The 14,662-nt window shown below is 37.7% G+C and overlaps 1 protein-coding gene across 13 annotated transcripts in view; it reads left to right on the forward strand.

Annotated features, from left to right (window-relative positions):
• The window catches only part of LOC142353434 (twitchin-like), a 238,763-nt gene that overhangs the window by 112,734 nt on the left and 111,367 nt on the right, over nt 1-14,662 (forward strand). For all 13 annotated transcript variants that reach the window (XM_075405674.1, XM_075405670.1, XM_075405667.1 and 10 more), the window contains 2 exons: nt 8,720-9,019; nt 9,400-9,563. In XM_075405674.1, the coding sequence (XP_075261789.1) occupies nt 8,720-9,019; nt 9,400-9,563 (464 nt within the window). The remainder of the gene's footprint in view (nt 1-8,719; nt 9,020-9,399; nt 9,564-14,662) is intronic.

A 14,662-nucleotide genomic window follows, 5' to 3' on the forward strand; every position in this document is an offset into this window, starting at 1 on the left:
ACCTTCCAAAAACACTTCTTAGCGACTTAGGAACAACTTTCACATCGTCACTCATGGCCGAACTTGCGAGACTTTTAGAAGTCAAGTTAAAACATGCAACGTTAAAACACCCACAAACAATCGGTGTAGTAGAACGCTCGCATGATCCACTGAAAAGAAGTCTGAAGCTTAACACCAGTGAACAGTGGAACGATTGGCACAAATATGTTCCTTTAGCAACTTTCATCCACAACACGTCATACCACTCTTCAATTAATTGTTGTCCAACAACTCTGTTTCACGGACGTGAACCCGTAAAACCACTTGACCTCCGATTTTCCCGAAAAGGAATGGAAGCCTGTGAAGTCAACTCTGATTACGTACTAGCACTACAGGACGCTTTGTTACAAAAGTTTGGAGAAAACAAACAAAAACTCCTGGATTCTTATCAACGATATAGGAATTATTACGATCACAAGTCAGCAGCTCAACCACTCAGAAAACACACACATTGTCTACTTCTTAATCCTAGATTGACATCACAAAGGGACTTCACCCAGAAATCAGTTCAAACCTGGCTACCTCTTTACAGAGTAGAACAAGTCCTTACAAATTCAAACTATATCATTCGTAGAGTCGGAACAAATTATACTCAGTGCGTTCACAGAATACGCCTACGTCCACTAAAATTGGAAAACCCACCCGAAGATTTGGAGAACGTTAACCCAGAAAACTTCGAAGCCGATCCATCACGACGAACAACACGAAATGAACCAGAATTGTTCGATGACTACATCCCAAACTTGATTGAAGATAATCAAAGAGCAGCGTTCTTAGCACAAAATCAGAAGCCACCTGCCATGGTAAATCTCTCAGTAGTCCCAGTAGCAGCCCCTGTGCCAATTGCAGCACCCCCAGCTGTCCATGCACCCCCACCAGCACCAATAATCCCTCCAAGACCAGGAATTCTTCCTCCACCGATAATTATCCTTCACCTCAAAACTCGCCCCACAACACTCCGAGTTCTAGTGAACAAAACAGTCCAGTCGATTTAAACGCACCACAACAATTTAATCTCCCACCTAGCCCCCCAGAACCCGCCGAAGCGCACCAATCACAGTCACAAAACGAATTACAGCCTGAAAGCGAACCTGGCCCAAGTGAACGCCGTCAAAAGAAAATAAATTTTTCGCACACCCGAAAAATACGTACCTACGAAACTTGGCATCCACCTGCTCGATTGACCGATATGTTCAAAGACCCACCATTGCCTGAATCACCATCTCAGCCATCAATCTTAACGAGGGCAGAAAAGCGACAAATTTTTACTGAAGCAGCACAGAGATTAAGAAGAGACCGAACATCATCACGAGAAACAAAACTTGACCAAGTACGAGCTAGCATTCAACGCTATCAACAATCAACCCCAGAACCCCCAGCTCGAAACACAAGAAGCCAAACAAAACAGAGAAACAGCGGAAAACCTGGAAGTTTAAATTCTTTGCTACTACGAATCACAGCTCAATTTATCAAACTTCGAGGGAATATTCTTCATTCGTACAACTCGATAGTGAACTGCGTGTCCTCCGATATGCTAATGAGTAAAGGTCTAGCAAAAATGATTGCTCAAATGTACCCCTCTATGCGAGAAATCGGAAAAAACCACCCAAAATTCCCAGTGGGAACAGTTATCCCTTATTTCGATTCCTATACAAATCGTTACATTTTCAATATAGTAACCAAGGAGCAGGAAAACGATCACCCATCGTATTACGCTATCAACAAAGCCCTAACAACTCTGAGAGAGGCAGTCCAAGCATGCGGCATACGAACGATAAGTTTGCCAAAATTAGAGTTCTCCAATAATCAACTCGAAAAATCAAGCATTTTGCGTCAACTTTATGAGATTTTCGGACCACTGAACATGAAAATCCACCTTTACAATTACTGAAAGTTTTGCTCACATTCCCTACAACGACAATTTGACCCCTAGAAAGCCCCAAAATACCTACAAGTCACCGTCGGAGCGGACTAAAGTTTTAGAACGATTCCAGAATTCAGCTCTCGCTTTGCGCAAAAAGCAAGTGTCCCGCACCCATTGACCCGATTTGTCTAAAAATTGGCCAATACAGTCCCCACAAACAGTGCTTCAAAATGAACTAATCTCGTCCCTACTCAAAAATGCATAGTTTCGAAGATAATGACACAAAAGGTCGAAAAATGCTGAAAATTCCGAGTTTTGACGGCACCGATCCGCGCCTCCGTGATTGGAACCTCCAAACCAAAAACTGTCGACGTTTAACTAGGCACACCAAGTCTTTGTACCCAGAACTGAATCTTAGGATGCTCAGAACAAGCCTAGTACGCGAAGTGCCCGAGATCTGACTACCCGAAGTCACGAAAAATCGACCTCGAAAAATAGCCAAATTTTGGCATATTTGCCACCAAAAGTCGAACTTAACGAACCGACTGTCAAAAATTAGCTCCACCATGTTTGATGATGACCTATGGTGATACTTTTGAAGCATTGAAACCAACCCTAGCGAGATGGCAAGACCCAGAAAAATTAACGAGAAGCTCAAAAATTTTTAAGCACCGAAAACACGAAAATCTTTAAAAACCACCTTTTTATGAACGGGGCATCGGAGCGACTCAAAAATTGGTTCAAATCGTCGATATGAATGTTAGTAACAACTTGTATAGAATGGATTTTTCAATATCGGTCTCATTCCGACGATATGACTTTTCAAACAAAAAAGGCGATATTGAACAAAAAAAAGGCCAAAATGAACATGCTTCTTTAACTAAGTCAGGCAACCGATACACTTGCATTTATTGGCCTCTAAACGTTCTACAGCATGCGTACATAAGCCTTACATAAACAATTCATGCTGTTCACAGTATGGTTAATGTCTGTCATTTTTCAATCAAAGAGAACTTTTTTGAATGAAAACACGAAAATATGAGTTCAACTTACTTGTCAACTAAATTCGGCCTTTCGTCTGGCAAACTGATTGAAGAACTCGGTAACTTCCTTGGGCCACACTTGAAGCTCGTCTTCCGACACATCACGTAAAACGGTACTGTACACCTCATCGCTTTTCCCAAGTTTCGCTTGTATCTTCTCCTTCTTCGACAAGGGTCTCTTAGGTGCTTCTAGACTTTTTGCTAAATCGTAACCATATGTTACGAAAGTTTTGACATGTGTTGTTATGTCGGCCTCCTTGACGGTCACTGGGAACACGGACTGACACTCTTTGACTGATCTTCGGTAATCGCGAACGAGGAGAAGTCTTAAAAAATAATCCAATCCATGAAGTCGAATTTCCTTCGCCGCCAATCCTTTGTTGAATCCATAACACAATCTGTTGATCACATGCCTCCCTCGATCTGCATCAAATATCGTTCCAATCGCCTCGTAACCTGACACTATCGACCATACCAGCTCGTTCTTTCTATTACGTTTCGCCTCTGTCAACACCGCATGAACTGCACAACTTGGCTGCACGATTACGTCCTCAGGTTCAGCGAGGTGGTAGAAGTACCGGACTTTGGATTTTCGTTTTGTACCACTCGAACAAGCCGCATCACTAGTGACCCCATCAAGGATGAAGTCACGCAGTTTCGTCAATCTATCTTGTTTAAACAGCTCTACCCCTGCTTCGATCTTGTTACAAATTATCCACATCTGGGACCCTCCAATGACCTTAGCAATTGACTCGCCACCTCCCCACTCGATGTGGCCCACAGTCACCCATTCTCCCAGCTTTGCAATGCTACCACGGCTAGTGATCTTAAGGTTCGGATGCTCAGGAAACACAATGTCTTTCGAATCCTCAGCAAATGAGAATGACAACGTTCGAGATCCTGGAAATCCAAAATCGTCTCCATTGTTCGTCATCAGTCCGTCACATTTCAGCTTCGTTACCAAATCTTCAATCACGCAATCGCCATCGTTGTACAACTCCATGGCTTTTGGGCTCCACCGGTACACAACATTTGCGGCTACTCCGCGCAGAAAGAAGCTTTCCCTTGGAAACTCCTGATTGAACACCCACTCATTTCGTTGGGGTAACGGCGCAAACCCCAATTTTTCCAGCTCCTTTTTACGTGCCATTTCCAGGATGTCAGCAGGTCGATACAAACTATAGTCTTTAGAACTCATTATCGCTCTGAAAAAGTTCATGCTGAAGACATTAATCAAGCGAAAAACACACATGCTGAAATATAACTACACATGCACTAAAAGAACACAAGACAAACAGAAATGAATAACTCCATTTTGAGACATCATGCAGCTTAACGGTCGTCTCAATTGTTCTAAATAAACATGAAGAAAGCAAAACAGAGCAGAAGCACGTGTTAAATTAGCCTCTTAAACGAAACAATAACTTATCATCAACAAGCAACTCTAAAATCTACATCACATTATAAATAACCTTGTCTCTGCTAGACAATTCAATTGTCTCAACTGAATTGACTGACTTGTATACGCGCTTTTGACATCTACGAAAGTCTACGATCTTCTAAAGACTCGAAAAACGGATTCAAAACTGAGACGTGACCTGAACTTCAAAAATTGAATCTCCTAATCTAAACTGAACTGCAAATATAAAATCCTTGATTTCCCTTCGACATTGACAATTATCGATTTTGTCGTACACTTCGATTGTACAAAGCAACCCACATGCACAACAAAACGAACAGGAACAAAATCGGTAACATCATTATGATGCCCCCATCCGAATCTGACACCTCTTCTGAGGTTGAGATATCCAACTCATTCTCAACACCGCAAAGCCGGGAACGTTGTGCTGACCAAACGTTTGTCCCGACAACAGTAGAACCACTTGGGCAACACATTATCACTGCCCTTGCGAAAGCAACGCTGAAACACATTTGGACCTGAAAAACTCGAATAATATCAGACCGAGTTGAGTTTTTCTGCCATTTGGAGTTTGAACTTTCTAAAACGACGAAAAGGACAATTAACATTACACAGCCTCCATATTGGGACACCTACTTCACAAGCTTCAAAACGGTATTCGATATCACAAAATTGATAGTCAACAAGAATCTTATACCAAAATTAGCGAATGACAAATATATATATATTTATATATTTACCAAGTTAACAAAATTCCAAAACAACTTTTAAATCTTCACTTTCGTTATTTCAAACTTGGAGTTCAGGTCATCTTATTAAATCAGTATGATTCTTTTGCCTCGACTAAACAGCTTATTTCTTCTTTACTCGTTTACCTCCCTTTTCGAGACAACAGAATATGATGCTTTGAATAAAGGAATCTTATTTCACAAAGAATCCAAAATTCTGCTTGCCGAAAAATTCGTCAATGTACAATTTCTCGTTCCTTTTCCGAAGTATAACTTTACAATGAAGACTCAAGTAGAGGATATGCTAGCTAAATTGGCCGAAATGTGGAGCCAGCCATCAGCCGAATGCCCGCTAGATTTTTCTCAACCTTTCAATTCTTCACATAAACCGTTCAATCTAAATTGGATGCTGGCCAAAACTCAGAATGAAACAAATGCAGCACAACAAGAAGTCGAACATATGCGAAACATAACAGCAAAATTCCTTTCGAACGATGAAAACGACGAAAAACGGAACCAAAAATCGCAACAACAATCGACCGAAATCAACAACCGCGAGAAACGAGGTGCACCAGTAGTAGCAGCAGCTGCAGTAGCTGGAATAGCATTGTTCGGAGCCAGCGGAATAATTATGGGAGGATCAAGTGAATGCGGTTTCCTTGGAGTTTTTGGAAATTGTCAAAATACAGGACGGAAAAACGCAGAAGATATAGAAAAACTTAGCGAATACGCAAATCAGCTCACTGACTACGTCTTAGAAATTGAACAATCGAGCAATGAAAAATTCTTTTTAATTTCCAACGAAATAGCTGAAATAGCGAAAATTCAAAAGGAAATGCAAGAAAATCAAAACAAAAACTGGAAAATCGTTCAGCAGCAATTTGAAATCTTTCAAAACAACTTTCATGTTTTACGAGATTGTACTCAAATGCTGTTCTCGAACCAACAACTCAATTTTAACTTTGACACAGCCGCTTCTTTGTTGAATATTTTGTATGCAGACGTCAAAAGTTACCGTTCAGCTTTATACGCCTGTAGCATAAATTTACTCAACTCAATTCCAATTTTGTTAGATAAAAGACTCCCAATGTCTCTAGTACCTCGCGAATCATTAATTGCAGTTCTCGATTCAGTACATGACGCGCAAAAATATTCAACTGATAAACTATCGTTAGCGATACCGATGAAAGACCTGATGTCCTATTACGATGCGAGATTACTCATCGAAATCTCAACAGTAAAACAAGGACTTCTCCTAACTTTAGCAATCCCATTAGCGTCACGAACAACAACATTTACAGTCTACAGTGCACATCTAGTCCCAATGCCACAACTGGATCCCTCTGAAGCTTTAGAATGGGTCATCGAAGGCTCATACCTAGCAATTTCACAGGATTCAATGGAAACTACAACACTCACACAGACACAACTAGACAATTGCATTGGATCATCAACGTACCGAATATGCCACGAAACAATGGAAACCCATTTGTCACAGTCCTCGTGTCTCGCAACACTCTACTACCAAGACCCAATAGTTGCATTAGCCGTATGCGAACAAAGAAAAATCCTTCTCCCGATCCCAGAAAAGGCAACCAATCTCGGATTTGGAATTTGGCTAATTACAAGCGCAAGACATTTTAAGTGGAGACAACATATAATCAGTGGAACAGAAAGCACAGCAAAAGAGAATAAAGATGGATGTAAGATATGCCTTATAACTCTCCAATGCGGAGAACAACTTATAAACAAGCATATCAAAATACGTTCCGACTTGTCCAGTTGTTCAACAATACCAGCAGTTCAAATCGATGTGAAACTAGATGATCCACTTCAGAAGTTAATCTCGACTGTGCCAGATTTAGATCAATTACCTTACTATAAATCAAAAGCTGACGCAAATATAGCCCTCTTCCAACAAATGAAGCTCGAGTTAACAATGATGTCTGTCCACAACCTTCGACAAGAAGACTACGACAAAATCGCCGAACCAATTGTCCACAAAATGCAACTGCTAAAACCAACGCTTATTGAGAAACTTGACTCATATGTTCCGATAAAAGTTTCACTATCACTAACCGTCTTTGTCTTTATCGGAAATCTCCTCCTCCACATTCTAGTTATGTACCTCTATCATAAATTTCAATTTATACGGAATCTGACACCGAAATTTCTCAAATCCCCTGAGAGCAAAATTCCTATCAAACAAGTTCTGTCAGTAGCTAAGGATCAATTCCCACTGGTACAATCAATGGACCACAAGCTAAAGAACAAAATGACGTTCATAAATGAATCTACAACGGACGAAGAAACAATTCCCAACATAGACCGGCGATTAACCAAAGTTGAATCTTTGGTTTACTCTCATCAACTCCTACTGATCGAACAAGAGAAGCAAAAAGACACCACAGACCAAAAAGCGATCATCCTATCTCAATCACAGTTTTCCCTCAACACCAATGATAATCCTAACGATAACCAACATTCAATTTATGGCTCTACCCCGAATCTTCAGCAACAACAACCTCCACATACCAATGCGACAACAACACAAATTCCAACCAACACTTCAAAAACAACTTAAGGGTGGCTCCTTACAATAGATAGGAAAACAAGAAAATCCAAGGAAAACTGAAAAAAAAACCTATTAATCTCGTTTAAATTTATATACATAAATTTTATCCAAAGGAGGGTAGTGTAACGTCCCTAAACAGTCCGTTATATATTTATATTCATATCTAGTGCTATAATTTTCTTTTAAGTCTATATCTTTCCATATATGAAACTCTTATATTACCATATTTATTACCATATTTGGACCGAGAAGTTTGTCATCATCATATATATATTTGCCTAAACTACCATATTTGGACCAGGAAGTTTGTTACCATCATAAATATTTGTTACTTGCATAAAACCAACAACCAAACCAGAAGAAACCGGATACAAGTTGATGTAGCTTTGATCATGATCTATATAACAACCTCTTTAAACAATGCCTTAGTTGGAATTTCTTGTATATTTGCTAAAATATGTTTATCAAAATGTAAAACCAGATTTAGAGGAACGAATTACTACTCTGAAATTAAGTCAGTTTTTTCTTATGCATTCTTTTCAACCTTTCGAGAGTGAGTTTTAGATTGTCGGCCCTGCTCCGGAGGAAAACCTTGGCCTATAAAATCGTAAATTCATATTCAAGCTTAGTTTAAAAAGCATTTGAAAAACCAACTAGATCAAGGAATTTTAAATAGCACCTCACAGAATGTCAGCTTTATAAAAAACGGTCCTGATTATACTGCATACAGCAACAGCTTCACTTTTCGTAGCATGTAATTAAGTGTTGGTTTATTAGGCTCGTTTTTTCCAATTTAATAAGAGTTTTATATTGATATGAAGTGTAATATAAAGACCTAGTTTTTTTTAAAAAAAAATAGACATTACCGTTTTTGATTAAGAACTGTTCAAAAATTGTCCTAGATCTAAAAAGAGACTATAAAAATCCCTAAAAACGAAAACAGAACTTGAAAAGATTTTATGTTTCCGATTGATTTTTTCTTGTTTTTATTCTTTCTACTTTCTTTAGTTTTAGTTTTAGCGTGTGTTCACGTTTTTATTTTTATTTCAGACGTGCCGAAAATGATCGGCAAGCTCAAGAACGTCGAAGTGAACGCTGGCGAACCTATCATACTCTTCGCTGAGTTCCTCGGATCCCCATACCCAACTGCCAAGTGGTTCAAAACTGTCATGGTTCCTGCCAGGAAGACAACTGAGTTGGAATCGGAGAAGAGGATCACGATCCAGTCGACCAATAAGAATTCAGAACTGGTGATCGATCCCTCGGTCAGACCCGATAAGGGCAACTACACCATCCAGTTGACGAACTTTTTGAAAACAGTCGAAATTGAGTGCACTGTTGAAGTGTTAGGTTAGCTCATCTCTCTGATAATTGCATTTATGAGGGTGAGGGGGGGGGGTCAAAACAGGAGCAACTTCTGCGAAACTGGGCCAGTACTGGGTTCGAACCAGCATCTCTGACTTGCAACCCTAATTTGCTATTCATTACACCAACTGGTCTTAAGATTTCGAACTTGGGCATCTCATATAACCTACCTACCTACCAATAATCCCAGCCAATTTTGTCGTTATCTGGTTCAAAATTATTTAAAAGCTTTTTACGGTATATCTATGATGGAAATCCAAATGAAATTTTGATTATCTTAAATGTTTTTTTAATATAATGATTCAGAAATGAGGTCCAACTCCAATGGATACTTTGCTAATGAAATTCTCTTGTGTACTGTTTAGACAGACCAGGTGTGTTGGAGAATGTGAAGATAGCCCAAGTGAGGAAAGACAGGATGACAATCAAGTGGGATTCCCCCACCGACACAGGTGGAAGGCCAATCAAGTTCTTCAAAGTGGACATGAAGGACCTCACTGTCAACGGAGATTGGGTCGTTTATGATCAGGTGAGGACAGTCGGGAGGTCACTGGTTCAAATCCCGGCGTGGTCAAATGTTTTTCCACCCACCTGATGTTTGAGAGCAATTCTTCCGGCATTAGTCGGTTTATGTTTTAAACTTTGAATTGGATTCAAGTCGACAAAACAGTGAAAAGATGCAAGTTTTCTGAAGTAGATTTTGTCCAATTTTCTAACATCATTTTTGTTTGCATTTATGAAATACGTGAATGAGGAAAAAAAACTTAATTAGTTGCTCTAGAGCGAAGTATGTAGTAGTTTTTTTGGGTCCTGTTGTTTTTTTATGCCATCATTCTGTTGATCGATTTTTCATCTCATCATTTGATTTTTTGATTGAGTTTTTCACGTTTGAGTTAATTGATTTCTGCGTGATATAAGTTGCTCTGAATCTGAATTTTAAACACGTGATCTGGATCGGCGGCAGTATACTACAAGAAATGAGATGAAATTGAGCCCAAACTGGTTACATATTTTCACTTAAAATCGTAACAGGAATCGCTTTTATAATACCCTCTGCAATCGCTTTTATAATACCTGTAGTTCGCAACCCAGTAACTCGGCTCGGGGATTTTCAGTTAATGTTTTTGTTGTTGCGGCATCAATTGTGAGAGGAAGGATCTATATGCTCAACTGGGCTTTTATGTTCAGTCAATTTTGGACGACCGATATTTTTTTTATCGTAGAGCGATGTCAGTGGAATCGCTAAAAACCCGTCCAGCATAAAGTGCGAAATTCATTTTCTTTTCGAAATTCCGTCTTTTTTGGAGGAGTTATCAGGATTAAAAATTTTTGTGACCATTTCACTTTTCACACTGTTTTGTTCTAATTTTTTGACTTATATTTTTTTTTTTAATTTTTAATCAATTAGTTCAACATTTTCAACATTTTTGGTATTTAGTAACACTAAAGCAATATATAGGTCACTTTCTGTCTCATTGTGGTTTTTTAGATTAAAATAGGTTTGGACTGGGATCTAGATTTTTCTGTTTTTAGAGCAACTTTTGTTTTTACTTGTTCTGGTTATCAAAAACTTTGGATATCAAATGGTTTTGTCATTTAAATTCTTTTTTTGCTCTTAACTTTCGGGTGAAATATAATAAAAGCAAAGCTACTGTTTTAATGGTCAATATATGCTCTTGTCTGAATTGGCCTGCTGCAACTGATGATGTTATTGACTTTGACACTAAAATTTGTCCTGAAAACAAATTTTATTAAATATGTTTTTTTGACTGACAGGTGCCAATGAAGTGCTTCTGAATTCTAAATGAACCTAAATAATGTTTAAAGTTGAATGCGTTCTTTACATTGAAATTATTTGTTTTAGTAAGAGTTTTTGGGTTATGATTATTTATGTTTTTTCTGTAGTTGTCCCTTTTTGAATAATAAAAGGTCTCATTGACTTCCGCAGTAACATAATGCGTACTTATCAATGGGTGTAACTTTCATAGCTTGTAGATTTTGTGACTGGATACCAAAGGTTTTCAAAAATATGAGTGAATTTTGAGTTCCTACCGTATTTGTTTTTTTTGTTTTGCCTTTGAGTTTTATTTATTTCAGTCTTCATAAATAAAAACCTATAAGCTAGATTTCTTTTTTAATTGATACCTGATTATACTTCAAATTGGCGACCTTGCGTTTTGTAAAAAGTTTTGGAGTTTCGTCGATATTTGGTTTTTCATTCATTTTATATTTGGGTCAAACTTTGTTGTTTTCAATTGGACCTATCAAGTATTTTGGCTGCTTACTGACCAATTGTTTTCCAATAGAAACACAATTGAATTTGCAAAATGTGTTCAATAACAGAAAAGGGTTTTAAAATTAGTTAAAATGTTTTTCAAAAACAATAACAGACTACGGGAAAAATGTATTTGTTGACCCCTCATTATTGTTTTGTCGACTAATAAATTCTCTCATTAACAAAAGGTTTTGACTGCTTCAATATCAAACGTGTTTGGTTGTTTCTAGTGAATTAAATTTGTGAGAATTTTTTTGAGTTTGGTTTTGGTTTTCAAATTTTAACACCATTTTTTTTTTACAAATTGGAGTTTCACTATTTGTTTGCTGTTTGAACTTTAGTTTATTTTTGGATCTCATTTTTTGTTGTTTTGATGCTTCTTGTTTTGATGTTTTGGCTTTTTTGTAGCTTTGTTACAGTATGAATAATGAAACATCTCATTCATCTCATTGATTGCAGCAGTTTGCATAAGAAAAGTTTATAAATGGCGGACACCATTGGTTTCTGGTCTTTACTACTTACTGTTTTTTTCAAAGATCAAAGGAAATTTTATTTAATCTGGTTTATTAAAATTTTGTAATTCAAAAATGAGCGTTTTTGAATTTAAATTTCCCCTTCAATTGGCTGTTTATTGATGATAAACAGCCAAATGAATGGTAAATTTAAATTCAAATAGGCTCTGTTTTGACTTACGATTTAAAATCGATTTTGTAAAAATTCGGAGAATTTTTGACTTTTTTCTATATTTAGTGTTTTCATTTTTTTAAAATGCATTTTGGTTCTGCATAGTTAACACTTCTCAATTGTTTTGATTGCTGTCAAGTTTTATTGATTTTTGAGGGGACGTAGTTTAAGTTTTTGATCTTTTGTAACCTTTCTCTTATTTTGATCTGAATTTGCGTTCTCATTTTTGAAATTGTGTTAATTCTTGTGAAATAAAACACTTTTTGTCTCACTGGTATCTAGCCCCTTTTTGAACAGATTTCTGCTTTTAATCTGTGTGTCTGTGTTAAGATAATTTCCAAGTTTAAATATAATTTGAACTACTGCTCTAGACGCGTTCTATCTCTGTTTCAATTGGCAGACAATTGAAACACTATTGTGGATGAGCGGGGTCGGGAAATGATATCCCATCCCACATTAGCGCGCCTCCTTGTTAATCTAAGTGTTTATTTCATATATTTTTTCTTATCTTATTGAATTCTACTAATTATTCCTAGGTGCTATTTGATTCAGTGATAATATCAAATAGTTTTTTGATTGGTTAATTTTTCATTTTGGTAATTGCTTGCTTTTTCTTAAAACAGAAATGGTTTTTCTTGCCCCCTATTTTTGAGTGTCAAAGCGTTCAAATTTTTTGATGCATCCCGAGGTGGTAGTTATAATACAGTTGATCGGCTGACTGATTTAAAGCGGGCTCTCAACGGGGTTCAAATAGCCACTCCATTTCACAGACCTAATTAAATTTTCAGTTTGAAGTTGTACTTTGATTGTCTCTTTTTTGGTTCTGTTTACTTTTGGTTTTGATGTAACAAATAGCTCCTGAACAAAGTTTAGGGCAGTTTTTGTTATTATATGTGTCTTTTTCATGCAAATTGTGTTGCCTGGCTGCTTTGATCTGGAACGTTCTTTCAATTTCACTTCACAAGTCACCTTTTCAAGCTTTACTTCTTGATTTTCGGGTTACCAAAATTGCCATCGTTAAGACATGAAGTCTGTTGTTACAACAAAAACGATTGTAAGATTAGTTATTGCGAGAACCTGGATGTCTTGGGCTCGAACCCATCATTGGTCTAAGATAGCACAAGATTCGATCATTTTCTAACTGGGTTTTAAGAATTTTTTGGAAATTTTATAACTAACAATTGATGGCATAACTCGGACTTGCTTATCAGTTGTCCACCGAAGAACCCGAAGAAATTCATGTACAACCCTTAATGATTAAGTTTATTACAACAGCAGTTTCAAGAGTTTTTGGGTTTGAGTTCGGGACATTATCTCTAAACTGTACACTGTTACTGGGGTACGAAGCCATTTTTAACACGTTGGAGGGTTTTTACTGGCTTTTCTTGATTGCGAATACTTGTCGTTGAGTACTTCTTCTGGCTAGCCGCGTTTGCAGTTGTTATTGGACATTGTTAGGCAGGAAGGTAAGTTTTGTCAGGGAGGGGAAGAAAGAAAGAATAAGTAAGTAAAAGAGAAAGAGAAAAAAAGAAATTGAAAAAGAAAGCTAAAACTAGAAGAAGGGCTGAGCATCAATCAGCTGTGTCTGGTTACTCGAGACAGCTGCGGCGCTTTGGGAGATCGAAATCCCGCTGTGTTTTCCATTTCGTATACTAATTTGTTGCGCCAATATACACACGTTTCTCCTGGAGAATTGCCTTTACGGTACAATTCCTGTTCATTTTTCGTGGCTGATGAATTTGTCTCAAGTTTTGAATTGATTTTGTTCTACATAATTGAGATTCTCTAGAATCATTTATCCGAAAATTGCCGGTTTCGACTTGCCGGAGTTTTTGCGCTTGAGAAGAATGACAAAATGTCTGTACGCATTACTGAGAGACCTCCTTATTCGGGAGTCCTCCTCCAGGGGAGAAGTTTCCTCACGGTATGATTCGGGTGATTCCTCTCAAAAGCTTCGGCGACGGAGCCAGGGATCCCCGGAAGATTGACCGCAAGAAGCTTCCTCTGTTTGAGGGGTTGTTACCGAATGGACTGTCAGGGGCTTATATAGCTTGGAAGCGTCAGAAGCGTGGACTTGCATATCAGTTGTCTAATTTATTTGTTCGACAGGTACTACACCTACAAATGTAATGATCAATTATTTTGAATCAAAAGCGTGCAGTTCTTTGAGAGCTCATTAGTTCTGACAAACCAAACGGATGAAGTTATGAAAAACTTTTAATGACATTTAGCAAATCTTGGAAAGTTTATCTCACAAAAATGTTAATTTTGTTGAAGTTTTTTTTTGGGAAATTGAAGTGCTTATAAATCTGTACAAAGCTTTGACTTGTTTATGAATATTGTTTGCTGCTAGAAAGGCGTGTGCTGGAGACAATGAATTTTACTCTCCTTGCAATAGCTCTTCGGTTTATTTTTCCTATTTAATAGATCCTCACTTTTTTTTCCTTGTTAAAAGCATTTTGTGAACCTCAATTGAAGAAAGGTGAACTTATTTTTTTAAAGAAAAACTTGTAATTTTCTTACCAATAAGATGCTGTTGAAATGCCTATTATGAATTAAAGGAAGAGATGGCTCGGAGACGAAAAAGGAAATATCGTATGTGTTTCCTATTTTGCGGGTCTTTTTTGGTGAGTCAAAATTGTAAAACGTTCAATTATTCAGCGTGCCAA

The sequence above is a fragment of the Convolutriloba macropyga genome, chromosome 14 (genome assembly GCF_964194025.1).
Source record: "Convolutriloba macropyga chromosome 14, txConMacr16.3, whole genome shotgun sequence".
Classification (NCBI taxonomy): Eukaryota; Metazoa; Xenacoelomorpha; order Acoela; family Convolutidae; genus Convolutriloba; species Convolutriloba macropyga.